The following is a 22,323-nucleotide window of genomic DNA, read 5'->3' as shown; positions in this document are numbered from 1 at the left end:
GGCGATGTGGCCTACATCCCATACATGAAGCCCCGTCAACATGATTGCGTTTGGTGGTGTGCTGCGGACGTTCTGGCTCGTGACAAAAGTTTCGTACATGTCGAATGGATGATTTCAGCATACACGCGGATCAGGGCTGCATCACACAGACCATATGCTACTACTAGTACATGGCGGACCATGGTCAGGCTGTCTCGAACAAGGAACAGAATGAACTTATGCATTGAATAACTGATGTCTTTCCATGTGACAGCAAGTGACAGAACACTCAAAGACATTGATCGCCTTTGTCGACCCGCGGGGTTTGTAATTGCTGTTTGGTGGCGTCGCGCGTGCCTCGGGGGTCCGCGCTGTTTCACGAGATGATGCTCGCAATGACATAGCGCGCATCTTACACCTGCACCTGCTGCTTTCTCTGACCACACCGAGCCTTCCACCAACCCACGACTCACCCCGGTGGCTGGCCCACAAAACTAGTACCTATCACCACAAACAACCTCACCGTTGGAGTTCCGTTATCCCCTCCGCCATCACTCGCGGTCCCCACCATCCCGCCGCGAAAGCTGCACCATGTACATGTCCTTGCACGAGCAAGAACTATGCCGACACCTGCGCGAACTCCCACGACGACACAACTACCGCTTTGAGCTCGCCGCTGACCGAGAGCTGCGCGAGATTCTCTTCCGCTCTCTTGCTGGCCGCCCCGAATTCCTAGCGCACTTCTTCCCTAATGGGCTTCCGACGGATGCGGAGAAGCCATGGAGTCTGCGCGACGCCCAGGGTGCCGTAGAAGGCGCCGAATACACACCAGCCGCGAGAGGAAAGCCATGTGGGCATATATTCAAGAACGGCGAGGCTACATACCGGTGTAAGACGTGCAGCGCCGACGACACCTGCGTGCTGTGCGCCCGCTGCTTTGACGCTTCCGACCATGAGGGGCACCAGGTCTTTGTCAGCGTCTCGCCCGGCAACTCTGGCTGCTGCGACTGCGGAGATGACGAGGCTTGGATACGGCCGGTGCACTGCAACATACACTCGATAGACCCTGAGCGCGAGTCCAAGGCTGCAGGCAAGGCGAGAGAGGGTTCTATGCTACCAGACGAACTCGCAGAGACCATTCGCACCACTATTGCGCGGACCCTCGACTACCTCATCGACGTCTTCTCATGCTCCCCGGAGCAACTACGCCACCCCAAGTCGGAAGAGTCGATCCTCGAAGACGAGCGCAAGTCGCGCCTCACCTCGCGATGGTACGAACTGGGCGACGAGACAGAGGAATGCGACGAGTTCTGTCTAGTACTGTGGAACGATGAGAAACACACGGTCAACGATGTCAGAGATCAGGTCGCTCGTGCATGCAAACAGAAGCTGGCGTTCGGCCTGGCAAAGGCCTATGAGATCAACGACGTCGGCCGCAGTGCCATAGTCTACAGGACCGACCTGAAAGACCTCCTTCGCATGGCCAAGATTATCGAGGAGATCAAGCTCACCGTCACCATTCGATCCGCGAGAGACACGTTCCGAGAGCAAATGGGTGGTGTACTCATTGAGTGGATACAGGATATTGCAGGCTGCAGTGTCGGCGAGGATAACCAAATACTTCGCCGCACCGTTTGTGAGGAGCTCCTCAAGCCATGGCGCATTGGCAGCGAAGCGTCGAACCAGAGTATTGGCAAGAACGGGTTGGACGATCATGAGATGGAAGACAAGGAAGCTGAAATGGACGGCTTCTTCAACGGCATGCTATTACAGCGACGAGCTCGCATCATCCGGGTCCAGCGACAGCGAACCACCGATGCCAACGACGACACTACAGCCTCTGACGACGATGACGACGACGATGGCGGACCTGCAGCAGATACCCAAGATGATATGGACATTGACGAGGTCGGCGCTCAGGATAATGATGGCGACGTAGAGATGGAGGCATACGAAAGCGCAGACGAGGCACTTGAAGTATCTGAAGCCACAATGGCGGGCTATCCTGCTCCTCCACCACCGCCGCCACCACCTGCACACCCGCGGCGTGCTCAGCTTGAGCAGAGTGTCACGCCGGCCGAGTCAGATAGTGAGCCTATGGTTGGCGCACCGTCTCTCAGCCATGCTGAGCCGATACTGCCAGTTCCAGAGACGCCTCACACCCGATCACTACCACTACGGCCAGCGCGGCCAGCCAAATACTGGTTAGAACGGCCCGAAAGCTACGGTAAGAAGCCTGGAACGCCACCTCACGAAGACCTCTGGCAACGTCTGAGGCTTGATCACCTGATATTGTATGATTTGCGCATGTGGAAGCAATTGCGCATCGGTATCCGCGATGTCTTCATCAGCACCGTGGTCACCATTCCTGAGTTCAAGCGCCTCTTAGGGCTACGCTTTGCTGGCGTATATACTGCTCTCGCACAACTTTACCTCATTGCCGACCGTGAGCCTGACCACTCCATCATCAACCTTTCTCTGCAGATGTTGACAACTCCGTCTATTACGTCCGAGGTTGTCGAACGTGGCAACTTCCTTACAAACCTCATGGCTATTCTCTACACCTTCTTGACTACCCGTCAGGTCGGTTACCCTTCAAACGTCGACCCCAAAGCGACACTAGCTTTCGAACAAGGGGCTGTGACGAATCGTCGCATGTATCACTTCTTCCTCGATATGAAGTATCTTCTGGGTTCCGAATTCGTCCAGGAGAGAATTCGAGAAGAGCCACGGTACCTCTTACAGTTCTTAGACCTCGTAAAGCTTCACCAAGGTATCTGTCCTAATGTTCGCCAAGTGGGCGAGCATCTTGAGTTTGAGTCGGAGGCATGGATCAGCGCTTCTCTGATCACCCGAGAAATCAACAAGTTGTGTAGACACTTTGCAGAGTCGTTTGCCTGGAGCCGCGATCAGGACCCGTCCAACATCCAGCGTGCTATTCGTGCAGCCGCCAAGGTAGCCATTATCAACTCTCTAGGCGCTGAGCGTAGACGCTTTGACCAGACCGAGCTCAAGGAAGAGACTAGATTCAAGACGTTGGAGGTCTTTGAATTTGACGCCGAACCCTCTACCTTCTATGGGCCATCGTACAAGGTTGTCGATTACGTTGTCGCGACGCAGCCCATGAGCTTCCATCACGCACTTCATTACACTCTATCATGGCTTATTGATCGAGCGCGGAGCATGGAACGGAACGACATCTTGCGCTTGCTTCTATTCTCACCCAGCGAACTGCAGATGGACTTCAACCCGGCGATGGTGTCCATTCCTGTGCATCAACCTGAGGAATACCTTTTAGCCATGTTCGACTTTCCCCTACGAGTGTGCTCATGGCTAGCTCAGATGCGTGCAGGCATTTGGGTCAGGAACGGTATCACATTGCGACATCAGATGACGCAGTATCGAAGTGTTTCACAGAGAGACGTGTCGCACCAGCGAGATATCTTCCTCCTACAGTCTGCACTCGTCCTTTGCGATCCATCGGTCTTCCTAGCGTCGATGATTGACCGATTCGGACTCAACGGATGGATGACTGGCAAGTACGAAGCCAGTCACCATGGGTTCGAGGACAGCCAAGCTATTGATGTGGTCGAGGACTTCGTACATCTGCTCATCATCATTCTCAGCGAGCGTACGTCGTTGATACCGGCCGAGGACAACGATGAGTCTCAATTGGCGTCTATGCGCAAGGACATCGCTCATGTATTGTGCTTTAAGCCACTCTCTTTCTCCGACATGACCGCACGCCTGTCGGACCGAATTCAGAACATGGACGAGTTCCCTGCTGTCTTGTCTGAAATGACCAGATTCCGGGCTCCAGAGGGCTTGTCTGATAGCGGGACTTTCGAACTGAAGGAAGAGTACATTGATTTGGTAGATCCGTACCTTCATCAATACAATCGCAATCAGAGGGAAGAAGCAGAGAACACATACAAGGCCTACATGGCCAAGAAGACTGGAAAACAAGCTAGCGACATCGTCTATGAGCCGAAGCTCCGCCCGATTCCTTCAGGTCTGTTCCAAGACCTGTCGGCGTTCACCAGAACACCGCTGTTTACGCAAATCATATACTACCTACTGGCATATGGGTTAAGGGCAGGATCGGCCACACCGAGCATACCAGCCACTCGCGTGGAGACATACATCCAGTTCGTCTTACAGCTCCTCCTTGTGGCTGTCCTTGAGGACAAGAGTGGAGAGCATGGATGGTCCGAGAAGATGCCTGACTCTTTCGTCACGTCAGTCTTGACCAAGAACGCGAATGTGGGCATCAAAGACCACCCTACCGTTTTGTCGATCCTGAAGACCTTACAAGACAACGAAGCCTTCAAGGCATGCGAGCCCAAGATAAGTCTGATTCTTCACAGGCTCAAACAACGCCAACAAGAATCTTTCATCATTGCAGCGGCAGCAATCAACATGCCAGCCGACAGGATGGATACTGCCTCGCCCGCACCTCAGGACAAGGAACACAAAGAGCTCAAGAAGAAGCAAGCACTCGACCGACAGGCGAAAGTTATGGCAGCCTTCAAAGAGCAACAGGGCAAGTTCCTGGCCAACCAGGAGTTCGACTGGGGTGAAGATGATTTTAGCGATTTGGAGGACGAGACCGGTGGACTTGTTGAGCAAGAGAAGACCCTGAAATACCCCTCCGGCACATGTATACTGTGCCAGGAAGACTGCAACGAGCAGAGACTCTATGGTTCTTTTGGATACATTTCCGAAAGTAGGATCATGCGGCAAACTCCTCTCGAGGATGAAGAATGGGTAGACGAAGTTGTGCAGACGCCGGTCAGTCTTGATCGATCTGCTGAAGACCTGCGCCCGTTCGGTGTGGCCGGCAAGAACCGACGCATGGTAGAGAAAGTCACTGCTTCAGGTGAGCGCGTTACTAGTGAACGACAAGAACTAGGAAAAGGATTTCCTCCTCTTTCGGTTGCACCTGGTCCAGTTACTACTGGCTGCGGGCATATCATGCATTTCGCATGCTTTGAGGTATATCTGAATGCTACCCAGAGGCGTCATGTCAGTCAGATTGCGCGCAATCACCCCGAACGGCCTGAGCTAAAGGAGTTTATGTGTCCCCTGTGCAAAGCCCTTGGAAACATCTTTTTGCCAATTATCTGGAAAGCAAAGAAGGTGTCTAGCACGGGTGTTCTTGAGACGGAGGAGGCATTCGATACCTGGCTGGAATCACAACTCGTCGCAACCCACAAGAGTCTGGAGAAGGGTCTAAAGGTTCCAGCAGATTTGTCTCACGACCAAAAGATGCTATACGAATACGCAGAACGGGACTTCATCCAGCCAATATCGAGCCGATTGCCCGATCTCCTGAAGCCACCGCTACCTTCGACTGGCCTTGCTCTGTCGCAACCAGGACAACTTGCACCTCGGTTCCAAGTCCCAGCGTTCCTCGGTGTGCAGCCTCCTGAGGCTGCCGAAGCTGGATTAGGATCTTCTCAGAGCAGCCCAGCTCTCACACAGGATGTGCCAATGGGAGAACTGATCAAGATCTATCATAGGCTGAGAGAGACCTTGAAGGTCAACAACATTCACTCCTCGTTCGCATATCCGCATACACCCGCAGTGACAAACGACTTCACGCATACCGATGCGCTTGCACAAGCTCTTGGGTATTCTATCGCCGCCGCCGAGATTGCTCAACGAGGCGTGCAGTCTGAATCGGTGCGTGGGACGTTGATCGACAAGATCTCTCCGCAAGCGATCACCCATCTCCGGGTGTTCTCTGAGACCGTCTCGTCCTACATCGCCATCGGGAGCCTTCGCGGTCAGGGCCCAACCAAGACCACGGATGAGTTTTCGGAAAATCAGCGTCGCCAGTTCCGCCAGCTGTTGGTCGGACACCCAGGCATCTCTGACCCAGATGTACTGAGTTTCGATCTTAAGAGCATCGCACCGCTGCTATGCCAAGATCCGTTCATCTTCCTCTCAGAGTGCGCGGTAGGCGTCGTGCCGGCAACCAATCTCGACATCCACCATATAATGCGACTGTGTTACCTTGCTGAGATCGTCCGGGTAGTCTTTGTTTTCGCACTAGGTGTGAAGAACCAGGCGGCCGAGGAGATGGCACTGCATCCAGAACCTTTCCTGTCGTCCCCTGAGCAATTTATCAGTGAGGAGAAAGTCAGTAATGGGTTCATGTCGTCACCTGACCAGATGAACAACCTGCTCTTCTTCGTCTGTGTCATCTTCAACGTCGTCAATACGGGCGACTCACCCGCCTCATTGGACACCGACAACATGTCCGTTCCAGCACAGTTCAAGGAACCCAGCTTCCTTGGCTTCATACAAACCATGGTTACAACCTACGCTCTGCCCTTCGTCCGTAACACGGCTATCCTCATGCACGTGCGTTATGGCATCGACCTCCCACTCGTCGCCGCCGAACGCACAGACGAGCCCGAACTCGCACGTCTTTCCTCCATCCTCCGACTGCCATCACTGGACGAAATATTTGCCTCCTTCGCGAGCGGCACATCAGCAGCCCACACAACGCGCTCCATCGTAGGAGGTTGGCTCCGCCACCTCCTCTGGGCGCAAGCCGGCAACAACCCACTCAAGCCGGTAGTCTCGCTATCCCACCCCGCCATCTTCGAACTCGTCGGCCTACCGAAGAACTACGACACCCTAACCGACGAAGCGATACGCCGCCGCTGCCCCACAACAGGCAAAGAACTAACAGATCCCGCACTCTGCCTCTTCTGCGGCGAGATCATGTGCAGCCAAGCCGTATGCTGCATGACGAATAAGAACCGTGGAGGCTGTAACCAGCATCTGGCAAAGTACGTCTTTCCCCCACAGTCCCTACATCATTCAAGAAGATCTTATACTGACACACCTACCCACAGATGCGGCGGCCAAATTGGCCTCTTCATACACATCCGCAAGTGCATGATTCTCTTCCTCAATCTTGACCACGGTACCTGGCACGTCGCGCCTTACCTCGACAAGCACGGTGAAGTCGACCCCGCGCTGCGCCGTCACCACCAGCTCTTCTTGAACCAGAAGCGGTATGATGCGTTGTTGAGGAAGGTTTGGCTGGAAGGTGGAGTGCAGAGTCTGATTGCGAGGAGGCTGGAGGGCGATGTGAATAATGGGGGGTGGGAGAGTTTGTAGACTTTGGGGTTTCATTACTATGACTGTATGAGTGTAGGGTATGTAATAGGCGCTTTGGAATTGATTATCTTTCATGTGGCGTGTCTTGGACATGGACGCTGTTGTCACGTTGAACGGTGTTCATGTCTTCTCGCTCCAGGAAGTCGGCTTCGGAAAGTGATTCCCCGAAAGCGGTAGCAGCTAGCTCGTTGCACGCTAACCGTTGGTCACTTCGCCGTAATTCACAGCTGATGATTTTGATGCTTTTTGGTCCGAGGAACGATAACATCTGCTATCCGCATCGTGTTGTGTAAATCAATGGTGTCGCTCGTGGGTAGGTGGTGTCGTTGGCTCCGTGTTGAACCAGAAGACGCGTCCACGGGTGGACGCGTCAGAGCTCGGTTGCGCGCCAAGACCAGCCTGGTCCACGGGTAACTTTCAAACACCTGACAGGTGCGCCAGCTTAGAGTACATTTGTTGACATGGCACTCCTGCGAAAAAACATGCATATCGCATGAATTAACTAGATAGTTTCACCATCGCAAGCGCACGACCTGAATTGCGATTAGCAAGGAACGGAGACGAGCCCGGACGGCAAGCCAAAGCGCGCAGAGAGAAGCTCGACCACACGAACAACATATAGGTAAACGATCAAGTTTAATAGATACTAATCTATAGAGCTTAAGAAAAGGAAACCAGACTTGGAAACAGCGAAACCTCAGTCTCCGCCTACTCATCCCAGTTATGATAAGCAACGGGCGAGATATCCTGACCACCATACGCGGTACCACCAAAGTCGAGGTAACCCTCCGCTCCCGAGTAAGGAATGCGCGCGATATCCTCATAATCGCCCATAACCCACACACTCTGCATACCCATAATCATGTGCTGCAGCACATGACAATGCAGCATCCAGCAGCCCGGGTCCAGAACCCTCAGTCTCCAGCAGCGCCACCCACCTTCCTCTCCTGCAGTACCCTTGGAACGGTAGCGGTACAGGTTCGTAGTATCGCGCCTGACGGGGTTGTAGTTCTCAAGCTTCTTCTCGTTCTCAAAAGGATCGAAAGTGCCGTTTCCGCTGCCGCAGTCGTAGAAGTGTGCGCCGTGGAGATGGAAAGGGTGGTAGTCGAAGCCGCCGTTGTTGTCGACGAGAGAGCCGGTGTTTTCTAGGATGATCTCGATGACTTCGCCGAGCTTGGCGGGCCAGGTTAGCGTGTATGGGTCCCAGCCGCCGTTGGCCATGGCGGCGGTGTAGTTCGGCATAGCTGCAGGGCCGTTCTTGTAGATGTCGACGAGGTAGGGCGGGCTGTTGGCGGTGGTCTCTTCGGTCCAGTTTAGGCCGTCGAGTTGCCAGATTGTGGTCGATTGCTTGAGTTGCACGTTGTTGATGTGGACACGGCGGGTAATCTCGGAAGCCTTAGGGAAGTTGTTGGGAACGAGGGGCTCGAGAGCGTATTCGAGGAAGTCGTAGGTGGCGTTGGTGAAGGTTAGAGGGGCGACGGTGGGTGCGGTAGTGATCTTGGGTCCTGAGCTTGGGTAGCGCAGGATACCGAAGCCGGTGTAGATTGCAGGTCGGTCTTTGGTCTCCCACTGGATGATGTAGTCGGTTTGATTGCCGAGCTCCTCTGCTGTCTTCGTGCTGAAGAGGGCGTCGAAGCGTTGGCCGGATGAAAGCATCATGTGGTCTGTAGTGTGGGGTTGCGTGTAGCCACCATCGGCTTCGATAACGTCGAACTTGGAATGGCCCTCGATACCGAACGATACCATCGATATGGCTGTTGCACCTACGAAGCGCATGCGGTAGGTCTTGCCAGGCTCGACTTCGATGACTGGTAGCTCACAGTTGCCCTCGCCAGCTGTTTCACCATTGGCAACACCGACACCATTTACCAACACTGCGTTGACCTCACCAGTCCACTTGAACGGGGTCGCAACCAGACCATCTTCCATCACCTCATCAGTCTTGTTGTAGTAATCCTGGAGGAAGACGATGCGCTCTTCATCGTACTCAAACGGAGGAGGACCAAAGTCTTCGATGATGAGAGGCCCTGCTGCAGAGATGGCCTGGAAGCCGATGTGAGAGTGGTAGAAGTAGGTTCCGGCATCCTCAACCTCGGGGTGAATCTCATAGTCGAAGCATCTATGAGGCGCAATCGGCCATTGGCTTACAGGTGAACCGTCACTGAAAGGTGCAGTACGTTGACTGAGACCATGCCAATGCTGATGCGTGTTAGCTACTGTTATGTGGTATAGTCTAGGTTTTTCGTACCATGGTTGTGTTGTAGTCTTCCATGTCATTGCAGACTCGCACCCAACTCGTCTTACCGGCTGGGAGACGTAGTTCGGGACCTGGGGATGTACCGTTTACCAACGCAGACATGCGAGTCTGGCATGCTACAGTATGGTTCTCATATGTAACCGAAAGGTAGAAGTCTGGGGTGAACCCTCCATCATGAGTGTGGAGACATGAGTCGTTGTTTCCTGTGGGGTAAGAACCGTTCGTGGCTGTCGGGTAGGGTGCATTCGACTCTTCACCTACGACTGAACGCGCCGCTCCCAGAAGCAAACCAAAGACCAAAGGGGTGAACATCTTGGATGAGATGCGATGAACTGAAGTGAGGTATCGAATAAGCACTGCCCAGCCTTATAAGCAGAGCTCCTAATATACCAGGTCAAGGTGGCGCGCCTCCTCTGGCGGTGCACAATCTGACACAGCTAGTTTACCATCTACGAACCGTGATCTACGTCAGCATCGCTGACGGCAGGGTTAGACCCGTGAGGGCCGGTAGTACAGCCCAACACTTCCTGGAGAAGGCCCGAGAACTCGCCGAACGCGAAAGCGTATTGTCTAGATGTCAATTAGTCTGCGACCCTGCGTCTGTCCACAACATCGCGAAACACATTCTCCATGTTCAGCAGAGCGTCAGTACATTGTATACAAAAATACTCGCGGCTGTCAAAATAGAGTTGCCATCGTCGCGTGGAGTTTAGGTTTCCTGCTAACGCGCCGTAAGCCCCCTATCAGACTTGGGTGCGGACCGAATGGCGGTTCTTACTCGCCATTGCAATTACCGGATCGTCCGGGAGGTACTGTAGAACAAATGGAAGTCGACTAGAAGCACAGAACTGATGAATAGCCTGAATGATGAAGGCAGTTTCGCCGGGCCCCTGATCATCAAACCTTGAGAAGCACCGACTATAAGTACAACTTTGTACTATCTGCAGCCTTACCCAACGGCAGTTCTCCCTCTATATATACATCGGTCCTCCTCTTCTGAAACCGCGTCGCATCGTCAACGTCATCGATATCATGTTCGCCCAATTCGTCTTACCGTTCCTTGCGATGCAGATGCTCGCATCAGCAACACCGCATCAACACCGAAGAGCCAACGGCGTCGAGATTACGAGTCTGACAAAAAACGTCACATCGACTAGCGGACTCGGAAACGTCGCTGCGGCAGGCAACCTTTCACCATTCGGCGAGATTGGTGTAGGCTGCGGCATCAACTGGCAAGCCGACGTCTCTTATGGAGGTACGTAGTTTACATTCCTATGCGACCTGCTCTGGCTAACGTATGCGAAACAGGCGGACTTCAAGCCGGATCCAGCGACTTCGGTCTCGGCAGCGGCTTCAACATGACCCCGGAAGCCATCATCATCGGCGCTGGAATCGGCATGAATGCGGCGAACGCGAGCGCGAACATCCAGTTTCATGGCGCAAAGAACGGAAGCGTCGAGCTAGTATTCGAAAGTTCCGCACCGATCGTATGCACGCCAGGGTTCAAGGATGGAAAGTCGACTGTTTCATGCAAGACAGTGTCTGTGTAGATGGTGGCAAACGAGGAAAGTTCAGTCAATTCCAAATGCACTGTGGAGAATAGCTGAGTGTGGAGAATGGTTGAGAGGGAAGAGGGTTGGGGAAGAGAAAGAGCAGAGAGCAATGTGGTCTGTGCGACTAGCGAACCCCGCCATTGCATTGGGCTACGGGGAAGCTCATCTTCGTCTTCATCCTGCAAATATCGTAAATCTTGATATCACTTTAATAGAAAACTCAAGACAGGACACGTCTCTTGGGGTGGACCCACAAATCGAGCGTTCTCATACTTTTGATCCATCTTGACCCTTTGGATGCGACTCATCTCCAAACGCAGTCCCGTCGGTCGGATTTTCATTTTGCGCTTGCGGTGTACTTCTTCAGGATGAAGCCAAAGTACTGGAAAGTGTCGCCTCCACCCATAATTTCCATCTCAAGATCCCACTCGTTATCCCGGTTCAGGATAGGCTTGATGAAGTGTGGTTGGCGGTATGTGATGTAGAGAAAGACGCCGTCATCTTTCAATACCCGCCATACCTTTGTGCAATTAGCATAAGTCGAGGCTTCCAAACTTACGCCTAATTCATCTACTCACCTCGCTAAGATATCTGCCACTGTTTTCCATAACCTCCTCGGGTGGACTCCATGGACTGCCGTAGATCATGGCATCTAGCGTGCCTTTGTCAAAGGCGACATCCACAGAGTTGCTGTCGATACCTTTCATATCCCGTACATCACCAACTATCCACTCTACTTGAGGTTCATTTGAGTGCCGCGATTTCATCAGATCGACGACTATTGAGGAAAAGTCAATGCAGAGCTGGTTCGTGTAGCCTCGTTTTAGGAGATCGTATGGAACGGTCTGGCGACGGGTTAGTCATTCACAGTATGTAATTACAGAAAACAATTTGCCATTCATAGAGGTTGGAGGCCGATGTCAAAAAAAAGGCTATCATCGGTTGGGTTATGAATTCGGCGCTGCTCACGGCGTTGCGCAGTTTGATGATGGGGAAACCTACACTATCGCCGCTGCCCAAATGAAGAATTTTTCCATCCTTCCCCTCCTCCTTTGTCTTGTCGAACAGGTGCTTCTGGAAGAACGGCTCTAAGTCCTCGAAAGCGCGAAACCACTCGTGTGTTGGCTTGGTCCCGTCGGCCTTTGCGTACCGTTGGTCCCAAAACTCTGAATGGCCCAGGGCTTGCGCCTCGTCAGTACTGGACGGCATAGTGTGTCTGGTCGAGCTCGTTTTTTGCGCAGTCGTTTAGAGAAGACTCATAGAAGGAAAATGCTTGCGCAACCCGTTGGGTTAAAGACTTGGCCGCTATGCAGTTGTGGCGCAGTTGCTGCACTTCAATTTGAGGGAGGGGTGTGGGGGCATCGGTGCGCTTATCTAGGCAAGTGCGACAACGAGACCCAACCCTAAACATTACCTAGGAAAATGCCAACCCTTCGCACAAAAGTCGTGAAACAGATATTGTGATGCGCCATAAACCAGTACCACAGATGCGCGCAACTCAACGCTTGCAGGCTTGCTCGAAGAAGTGCACGCGCTCTCGCGCGTCATAACAGGCTGCGCATCCGTGTCACGGGAAGACCGAACAGAGAAGCCGCAGGCTGGCGCATAATCAAGTTTTACAATGACAACAGATAAGGATATGTTACACAAGACCCCGATATGTTATCTGACATGTATGTATCCACACCCTCCGCTAACTCAGTCGTGGTAAGGCACTAATCCCACGGTCGCGCTCGTAAAACCCATTCTGATTGCCTGGTCCGTCCGCCATTACATCGCCGCATTGGAAGCACGGGGACAAACGTGCTATAGTACTGTAGAAAGGATGTCAGTTCACTATCCAGTCGCGACCTGTTAGGGAAGGGGTACTCACACCACATTGACAACATCGCCAGACATAAGCCTTTGTTTCCTCCCGAGGCACAGTCAGTTGAACTCGTCTGCAGCTGGAAGAGGGATGTCATACATGAATGCTTATCCATAGCATCACGGCCATGCTTGCCCACAACTCCACGGCCACAGCCAGCCATAATGGCACGGTCATGACGACGGCGGCTTGCCAATGCCAGTGGAGGCAGCACCAATGTCGTGACCCGCTGTGATATCACCTGTAGGGCCAGTGCTATTGGTTTGCGTTACAGGAGGGGCCTCAGGACAGCGAGAGCCCCACACCAATGCCAGACTTAGACTTGCTATTCCGACTACTGCGACCACAGTGATCAGGAAGTCTCGGTCCCAAGCGCTCTTGAATAGGACCATTCCGCTGGACCAGAAGGTCTACCAATCTTTGTAAACAGGATCGCCTTTTCGCGATGCGTATTCGATCGATGGTATAGTGGAGGAGGTGATGGTGGCGAAGTCGTACACACGCAGATACCTTCTTGCTGGTAGCTCGGTACGAAGGTCGGAGATGGGACGGAGTGAATTAGAAATGTGTGATTAGAGGTAAATTGGGATCTTGGCTCCAGGTGCGTCCAGGGGTGAGCATATAAACCATTTGTGCGACGCGTGTCAGCGCGGATTGTCCCGATTCCTGAAGGTCTGCGGTGGCGCATGGGAGTTGCGCCACAGCAGCAGACCTTTCTAGGGTTAGCCGAGCAGAGAAAAGGTCCCTCAAGGGCTGTCAGGTTCACGAAGATAGGCCAGTTCGGGATGCACAGCCTCAAATGATGCGCAATCTAAGTGGCTAGATCAGGAGGACCCCCGAGGACGAGGCATACGCTCGGTCTTATGCCAAAGAACTAGGCTCTGGGGCGTCCATGGGGTGCAGGCTGTACAGGTTACACATGACGACATCCGATCACTTGGTGTTGGTCGTTGGCGAGTTGGGCAGCAAAACAATATCTGAATGACCAGCCTAGGTCTACTATTGGACCAGCGCTTCAAGGCAGCAAGCTGAGGTCCCTTCAGCCTGATAGAATAGAGCCGGAAGGCATAGGTATATACCACGCGCTCTCATCGCGAGTGCAAACTATGTTCTGCCTTCTTACTTTCCCATCTATCCAGGACAGCGCCAGCATCAAATCATCCACAGTTGTACCGTACAGCAAATCATGGGTCTTGATGACCAGAAACGTAACGCAAGGCGGCCTAACGAGCCTGTAAGGAATATGTCTGCTGTCTCTAGACCAGTTGCTAACACAGCGATAGGACACAAAGATCATTAAAAAGACAGGCGATGTGAAAGGCAATACTGTGGATGGTATTACCACTGGAATACGAAATAAGGTTGGAAATGCGTTCGTGGGGGAGTCTGGAAGTATCGCTGCGAACAAGCGCGTTAGCAATGGCAACACTGGGATCGTGGTCAGGAAAGACCAAACGGGGATGAAGCGAATGGAATACACTGGAAATATCACCGGCGACAATGTCAATGTGTCGTCGACTGGTATCATCGATGAAGAGTAAATGCTCCACCGATCTAGCTCGTTGACGCTTCTTCAACCTGCCAAGCTGGGAAGGCAAATATAGCGGTCGTATATCATATCCATGTTTATTTTGTCGTGACAGGTATCCATGTAGTAAACGATATTCATGACGTCGAATAACACAGCATTTAGTTTGCATATGATGCTTTTGTTCCTTCCTTTTTGCATCTTCAGATGTCTCATTCTCGGTCACGTTGGACATGCTTTTCCTTTTAGCTTTTTTGTAAGTTTCAGTTCTCGAACCTGTAAGACGTATGTGCTGATATTACATGTTTAGTAAATATCTTGCTAGCGGTATGGATAGTATACATCCGGGTTTCCCATACGGATTAACCACATCGGCGACATTTGATCACCAGATTATAATTCCGGTGTTAATGTCGCTAGAATCAAGGCCTACGTCCACAGACCCAGTCTCTCTGGAGATTTCTGTCGAAAAGGATGAGTCTGATGCCTAGTATAGTGTTAGAGATGTGCACTGTTTGTCTTGACGTGATGATGCCGGAGTCAACCTTGAGAGCTCGCTCGCGGCGGAAATGTGGGAGTACATTCAAGCAAAGCCTGAGTTCAAGAAGCTTACACTTACAAATCTTCTAAGAGAAATCCCGGTATTGACATTATCAGCGCGACCGCCGACTCTGATATTGCCAGTCCGCCCTGTTATGTGTGCGCAACTGTTTGCATTATGCGACCGCGGAACCCCACCTGGTCCCATGCGTCTAGATTCCACCGTCATTGTCGTTGCTGTATGAGCTGTTAGCTCTTTTCTTGGCTAGTAGGTAACCGCTTGGGTTTGCAACGGATGGGGTCCTGTGGAGTGTGCCTCACCGCTTCGAGATTTGAATATCTCTTCTTGGAGCCTTGAGAAGGCGTTTCTTCTGCCTTCACCGTATATGAGCGGCATATGGACATCGAATATGCCCAAAAGAGAGTACGCGAGGTCCTCTTCTCGTTTAGTTGAACGCGTATCTGCCCACGATAATCGCTCTTCAACGCTGGTCTCAAAGAGATTACCACCCTGAAGGACATGCTTCGGTATCCTCGTTATGTTCACTATCTCCTGTAACCATGAGGATTTATCACCGATATGCTCGCCCTCGACTGAGTAGAAACCGAGCGCCTTCGGGGCAACAAGTTCCTGTAGTGTCCATCCGCGAGTGAACCATCGGCTGGCTGAGAAGGAGCTGGTATCTTTGATTGAAACGTCAGACAGATAGACATAGCATTTTGCCGCTTCCTGATACCAGCGAAACATCGAATTGATTGCTTCTGAGAGCTCTGCGCTGCTTGATTTGTCGATGCAGCAGGTATCAACCCAGAAGTATGCTAGATTATCTTTGGCGGCTTGCCTTGCACAGAAGAGGATCTTAGTATATCCTGATTTGCTCCGGCTTGTACCAGCTGTGATATGTTCCAGAGCAACTCCATCTGCGATGTCTCTCAGGCTGACCTCGTCGAGATCTGACCCCCACGTATGCGAAAGGATGCCGTAGGGTGGGATTTCTTTGCCATGGAACTCGATTAGGCTAAGATGACCGCTTCTAAAATGTAGGAGGCGCATGAAGAGCGATTTGGAGGGACTGATGCCAGTCGACAGCTTTTGTATGCGACGGAACGATCACGACGTGATAACGTGGTTTGAGGCGTCGTGCGATGAACGAACGGTCATGTAGCTACAGTCGGGAGCTGGTTAATGATGGCGCATTTGGACGATAGGAAAGTGATGTCGACGATAGAGGGGTGGCGATAATGGCAGGAAGTGACTAGATTAGAAGGCACATTCGATCAGTCTTCAACGTGGCAGCCGCCACATGCAGCCTGAGTAACCGAGCTGGCGTTACCGCAAGCTATTCGTGCCTCCCCAAAGAGACTGTTGCCTTCGGCTGATTGGCTAACATGAGCGAACATCATGCTGTATGACAACTCTGACCAACACGTACAACACTTATCGACGGACTGTTCAACGAGAGCGACCTTTTTTAACTGGGCGGAAGTGACACGAAAACGCATGCTAAGAGAAACGGATGCGCAACCCAAATCCATTTGCGATACCAAGGGAGGCTATGCAAAGCCTTGCTCCGATGATGAAGCCCATTCACCAGCGAGGAAACCTAACTTATTTTTGGCTAATATGTTAGGCCATTGAGTTTCTAAGCATCCGCCTCACACTGGTGAAGGCGAATCATTAAATTCGGTCGCTCATATTATACTCCTTGGTGACTTTGTATCTATAGTCTGGATAATGCACCTGCCTGAATGAGCACGAGTCTTATAGAAGCCTTATAGTGTGTACCTCATTCATTCGTGATGTTCCGTTTGTCTTTGAGCAGTGAATAAGGTATCGTTATCCACGGATATCTAACATCATATCTAATGTATATATCTGATCGCTCAACCTCCAGCAACCACAGCCAAGCCCTCGTAGATCTGCCTCCTGACCCTAGAGAAAGTCGCTGCATCGTTATTCCTTGGATCCAGATTACCATAGGCCCCTCCATCAATCTCAATTTGACCAGTAGCCGTTTTCCTCACAGCTACTGTTCCGTTGATGACCAACACACCCTCGCCTCTAAACTCCGCTTGCATGCCATTAGCATTCATGAGCTTCCGCAGATCGGCAAGACGAAGATCGCCGACGTGGAAAGGTTGCGCGACAGATCGAACGGCGGTGGCCATGTTCGTGGGAACGACGTCGAGAATGGGTGTATCGTCATTCTTGTCGCTAGACACGGGAACGGCAGGGGCGTCGAGCCGCGCCTTCTTCTTCGCGGGCGTATCTGCCTCTTCCTTGACTTCAGGCTCGAGGCTTGCAGCTGCGAGGCGACCGGTGATGGCCACGACACCCATGCCGCGAACATTCTGCCAACGAAGGTTGCGCACCATACTGCGGCTGAGCTTGACACTCCAGGCGTTCGTGTCGACACTCGCGTCGATCATGACGCCGACTGTGGGTGTGAAAACATCGATGGCATTGGCGGAATCAGTGTTTGCGTTCAGCGCTATGCGACTGATCTCTGCAAGCTCCAGAGTCTCGCCTTCCTCACCACCCACAAAGATGAGCTTGCGAGGCTTGATAAGTGGAATGAGCTGCTGGATCGTGCGGCGGTCGTGTAGGCCGGAGAAGTCGACGAAGGCGATGCGACACCGGATTTCCAGGGTTTCCGGCTCAATGATGACTTTCGAAGGACCTTCCACTTTGTCTGGGTCGTCTTCTGGTTCGCTGTCTGATTCTCCGTCCTCGCCTTCTCGAGCCTCCTTGTCTTTCCGTCGTTTTTGATTGGCATTGGCTTTGCTAGTGTCGGTATTGTTCAGCAAGTCGTCCCATCTCCTCTTCTGGCCAACAGCGTTCTCTTTCTTCGTTCCCTCACCACGAAGAGCTTCCCCAGCAGTGTTGTCCTCCTCTTCCGCGCGCGCAAAGTCTTCGGGGCGGATCAGATCACCGAAGTCGTCTGCCCGACGCTTCTTGGCCTGGAACGGGAACATCTTCTCTTTTCCTTTCTTTCCTTGTACTTCGTAGTCGTGAACGTTCTTGCGGCGTAGGAGTACGTTGACACCCAGCTCCGCGTCTGTCATGCCAAGCTTGTTTCGTGCATGTTGAAGAGCAACGGTCGCGTTGAGTGCTTTTCCTCGGTATCCATCACCAGAGCCTTCCGAACTCTCCGACTCAGTGGACGATCGGTCGTCGACGACATCAGCGGATGTTTCGAGCATCGCTGCATTGTCACCGCCCATGGTAGTTTGCCGTTGTCTCTGGCCAGCAAGGAACTGCTGATAAAGCGGGACCTCGTCTCCCTCTAGTGCCACTGTCCGTATGGTGTTGAGAGGCGCTTGATCGCCCGCAGCGTCAATTATGGTTGTAGAAGGGGCGTCCTGTCCTGGCGACGCATTGCGCTGGTTCCACAGTTCCCAGAGATATCGGCCAAGACCCTTCTTTTGAGCGCCCAGTTGGCCAGCTCTTTCTGTGAGGATGACCAAGTTCTTCTCGTCGACTGCCAAACTCCGAATGGCATCTTTGGAGAATCCCCACTCGAGCGTCGCGTCGCTTGCTAGTATCACTCGCGGTCCACATGCGCCCAGCATGCGAGCTACGCGGGTCTTACGCTCAACCAGCGTGATGTGTTTAAAGTCGAAAGGGACTCTGGCGCGATCTTCTTCTTTGCCGCTTTTATTCCTCCGATCTTGATCCGCAGCGCTGGCTTCAAACTCCTTCACAATGCCCTCCTCCATCCATTCCAACATACTCCGTACGTAGCGCATCGTTGCGCCACCTGTTCGACTCGCAAGATAGACCTTTGCGCTTTGTAGTGAACCGCCTCCTTCCGTGTTTGATGCCTCCCGCTCCCATGTTTCCTCAAGAAGATAGGCCAGTTCCAGTATACGAGCACTCGAGTCTGAGGGGATCAAGACGGTTCCGCCTTTCGCTACTGTGTCTTGAATCATCTCAAGGAGGGCCTCGTCTCGCTTGTTGGGCGATCTAGCCACCTTGACCATGCTGGTGTTTTTGCTACTGCAGATCAAGGCAGTTGGACGACGCAACTGTTCCAGAACTTCAGAGCCACCAGTTCCAGGCCCTCCGAGCCACGCAGCTCCGGAGAGGACATGCTCTCTGGCTTGATTCCAGTCGACGGCATAGACGACCGACTCCATTCCATGCTGTATATGCCATATTGAACCTCCCAACGTGTGTCCAGCGCTGTATGCGGTAATGGTGAGACCGTTGAGCGGAGGTGAATGCGGCGAAGGGATGGGCTGATGCGGTTGGGAATATCGAAGCGGATTGATACGGGCGAAGTAATCGGCAATCTCTTGCGACGTAGGCGCCTGGAGAAGGATGTTTGGATTCTTTCCACCCGTGAGCGCCGAAGAGAAGGAGTATGCGGACTCGCTGAGAGCTTCGGCGGGGATGATCGACGAGGCGAGCGGCGTGGATTCGTATAAGTCTTGTAGCAGCGTTCGGCCGAGCGATATGACGGGGTTTGTCGCGTATACGGGTATTCGTGTGAACAGAGGGAAGTTCTTGCAGCAGTGGACGTAGGCTCCGAGATGCGCAGTGGTCGCGTGAGTAAGCAGGATAAACGAGAGGGTAGGAACATGTCTGCATTGTCTAGATTAGTCGTCGTGTATGTACGGTGTATTGCTATATAGCGACTTGCTTCCCGCTGCCAGTCTTTCCCAGGCGCGTGCAATACTTGGACAGCACATACTTGAGCAGTGCTCCACATCGCGTTCGCGACCAGATCAAGGACCTACCTCTCTATCTCTTTGAGCTTCTCTACACTGAAATCTTCGTCCCAGCCAACATCGATCAAGATTTGTATGCCTCCATCGAACTCCAGCAATGACTGCGACGCGGGTGAGGAGCTCTGTGCGCCCAGTAGGGGCGTGAAGTTGAACATAGTTGCAGCCGCTACTCAGTATGATTGGGCGACTCTAGGGTACTGTGCGCATGGCGTTCGCACGCTGGTTGAAATGCTGAGGCGGTGATGTTTCCTCGATAGCTGATGCTTGGGCAGTGACAACATGGCTGAACGCGTCTAAGCGCGTCGGAGCTCGGGGACCAATTGATCCGCGCGTCTGTGGTCAAGTCACGTGAATATCACCACCTTGCTGTCCAGACCTCGAAAACGACCGCGAGCGACGTATTGCCTGCTCCATGACCATTCGCAACTATGAACGCCGCAGGCTGCTGTTTTGGAGTCTACGAATAACCTGCTGCGGCGGAGCTTGTCAACTACCTAGGTAAACTCGAAACATATCCACCAAGCCCTCGCAGCACACCGGCCGCTAGAAGCATTTCTACACCCACATCGTTTCCGTCTACTGGTTTTCGTTTGGTGTGGTTCATTAGCTCCTGCCTGTGGTATGCAACTTGTACTGCAAGTCAACCCTGGAAGAGTCAAGCAGGCCCCGCCGCATACGTGTTCGCAGACAGCGGCAACAAACAGTCCCGTACTTTTCGAATTTAGTCGATCACCCGCCCGCACATGCATCCGCTGGGAAACCCAGACGGCCGTAGGTTTCGAATGGTAAGCAAACATGCACTGGATCGACCAAACAGAAGTCTTGTGAGGGTGCTAGGAGGCATTCCGGACAGATTTAGCATACATTCGAGAGTAGCAACTCGAAATCTTCGTATGAGGCTGCAAATGGAGTCGCGTTAGCATCCAAGGCGGAACTTCGGAACGAGACCGGCATGCACAGCACTCAGCCCGCGCCACGAACATGCAGGAGTCGCACTGCGCATTCAACAAACCTCATCCTGGCTCATGTACAGCAGACACGGGTGGCCTCCAGGGCAGGAACACGTCTGATCATCTCCTGATATTGAGTCCACGCAAGTCCGGACAAGACGTCATGACAGATGTCAAACGGCATGGTCGGTAGTTCTCACAAACCGTTCATGGAACCCTTGATACTACTACTGCGAGTCGCCCAACACCAGACCAGACGTGTTTTGATCAGGGCTCAACACTTGCTGCATATGCAGCCGTCTGCACCTGTTGTCTGCGTCAACAGTGTTGGCGAATGGGACGGGAAGTGACCCCGCAGCCAAAGCACGCCGCTAAGGTCCTTATGCAAGTCATTCGCCTGTCCCCTTCGGCTGCATACGTCCGTTATTTTCGATACGCAAAAACGGGCTAACAACGGTCAGCCATCGGGGCGCCGCTATCACCACGCAGGGACAATTATTTGACCCATCTTTCTTGAGTTCATCTGATCTCTCTCTTGGTTGTTATAACACTGCGCAATGAGTCGTGTGCTACGTCATGCACTCGTTGGGACGGGCATTTACTTTGGACAATACTGCTGCTGATTCCAAATTGGGGACGGTAAGATCGTGAAAGGGAACTAGGCTCCACCTTGCGATGAGACGGCGGGTCCGAGACATGATACTTTTCATCGAATCATGCCAAATGAGGAGCTTCGACAACTTGATTCACGGTCATCTGCCGGTGGTGGGTCTAGGCACTTGCAAGCAGTTGTCGAAGAACGCCGTAGCATGCTGCCCAAATCACATTCCGACGCGACTCAAGACTGCAAAAGCCTTGGTTCTTGAGAACATGCCTGCTCATCCCTTCACGCAAGGAGAGGCGGCTTGTTATCGGGCTCTGCACTCGAGTCCGTCAAAGCTTTCGGCTGGGACCGAAGTCAGGGTACTGCGGAAACCCGCCTGGAGCCAGCTTTGGGAGCGTGCCTTTGTGCCCGTCGTCCCGCTCCGGCCGCAAAGTAACCAGATCCTCAGCACGCAGGGAAGTCCACCGCGCGACACCACGGTTTCGAAAGCATCAAGTTCAAAAAGCGGAAGCCCTTGCTTTGAAATTGACATCTATACTGCTCGCGAAAAAAAAAAAGCCCAACCCAACGACAAATATTGCAGGGCTGGGATCGCGACCTGCTGATAGGCTTACCAATTGCGGGGAGGGTGTATGCGAGCTTATGACATCTCAAACAAACTTTGGCCGGCCGTTAATCGCTGGACCTACCAGACGCTGCTGTCATTATTGTGATGATCTTCAGGCCTCGCAATCCCTGACGTGCCAGGTGTGGCTTGATGCTGGAAACACTCAATGCGGCCTGGCCGGGTTGTCAGCATGTTAAGATCGTCTTGCCGGCTGCGCTCAATAACTCTCTATAACCAGATGACAAGGTCCGATTCGACCGGATCGCAAAGGTGGAGAAGTAGTGTCGTCAGGTCACACACACAAGACATCGCGGAGATGTAGCACGATGGGCTGGGCATCCTAGCGTGGGGCTGATTATCGGCTAGGGGCGCCTCAAGTATCGCGTACCGACTAGCCATTTGCGTGCGCGGCCGTGAAATGATGGCGTTTGTGTGGTGATGATGAATAGCACATGGAGCAAGTCAAGCACATGGCGAACTGAATCTGATTGTCAGCGATTGATCGATCAAAGTAGTGCCTCGCCGAGAAAGGGGCCCTACGGTGTTTGCACAAGACCTGCTGCTGAT

At 52.8% G+C, this 22,323-nt stretch overlaps 6 protein-coding genes across 6 annotated transcripts; 3 read left to right on the top strand and 3 right to left on the bottom strand.

Annotated features, from left to right (window-relative positions):
• Positions 1-570: 570 nt before the first annotated feature.
• Positions 571-7,116, top strand: J4E93_006295 (uncharacterized protein; the record flags this gene model as incomplete). The annotated part of the gene is made up of 2 exons (XM_049344212.1): positions 571-6,782; positions 6,849-7,116. 2 exons carry the CDS (start codon positions 571-573, stop codon positions 7,114-7,116), a joined length of 6,480 nt encoding a protein of 2,159 aa, XP_049198647.1.
• A 708-nt stretch (positions 7,117-7,824) lies between these two features.
• On the bottom strand, positions 7,825-9,475 carry J4E93_006294 (uncharacterized protein; the record flags this gene model as incomplete). Its single annotated transcript, XM_049344211.1, has 2 exons — positions 7,825-9,315; positions 9,365-9,475. The coding sequence occupies 2 exons, from the start codon at positions 9,473-9,475 to the stop codon at positions 7,825-7,827; spliced, it is 1,602 nt and encodes a 533-aa protein (XP_049198646.1).
• A 930-nt stretch (positions 9,476-10,405) lies between these two features.
• J4E93_006293 (uncharacterized protein) lies at positions 10,406-10,923 on the top strand (the record flags this gene model as incomplete). The annotated part of the gene is made up of 2 exons (XM_049344210.1): positions 10,406-10,628; positions 10,682-10,923. 2 exons carry the CDS (start codon positions 10,406-10,408, stop codon positions 10,921-10,923), a joined length of 465 nt encoding a protein of 154 aa, XP_049198645.1.
• Positions 10,924-11,263: 340 nt separating this feature from the next.
• J4E93_006292 (uncharacterized protein) lies at positions 11,264-12,135 on the bottom strand (the record flags this gene model as incomplete). The annotated part of the gene is made up of 3 exons (XM_049344209.1): positions 11,264-11,446; positions 11,505-11,771; positions 11,929-12,135. 3 exons carry the CDS (start codon positions 12,133-12,135, stop codon positions 11,264-11,266), a joined length of 657 nt encoding a protein of 218 aa, XP_049198644.1.
• Positions 12,136-13,979: 1,844 nt separating this feature from the next.
• Positions 13,980-14,334, top strand: J4E93_006291 (uncharacterized protein; the record flags this gene model as incomplete). The annotated part of the gene is made up of 2 exons (XM_049344208.1): positions 13,980-14,027; positions 14,077-14,334. The coding sequence occupies 2 exons, from the start codon at positions 13,980-13,982 to the stop codon at positions 14,332-14,334; spliced, it is 306 nt and encodes a 101-aa protein (XP_049198643.1).
• A 2,411-nt stretch (positions 14,335-16,745) lies between these two features.
• Positions 16,746-19,750, bottom strand: J4E93_006290 (uncharacterized protein; the record flags this gene model as incomplete). Its single annotated transcript, XM_049344207.1, has 2 exons — positions 16,746-19,449; positions 19,605-19,750. The coding sequence occupies 2 exons, from the start codon at positions 19,748-19,750 to the stop codon at positions 16,746-16,748; spliced, it is 2,850 nt and encodes a 949-aa protein (XP_049198642.1).
• Positions 19,751-22,323: the final 2,573 nt, after the last annotated feature.

This window comes from Alternaria ventricosa (genome assembly GCF_023758065.1).
Source record: "Alternaria ventricosa strain BMP 2768 chromosome Unknown scaffold_10, whole genome shotgun sequence".
Taxonomy (NCBI): Eukaryota; Fungi; Ascomycota; class Dothideomycetes; order Pleosporales; family Pleosporaceae; genus Alternaria; species Alternaria ventricosa.
Note: the sequence above shows the minus strand (reverse complement) of the source record. Positions and strands in the feature narration are given on the sequence as shown.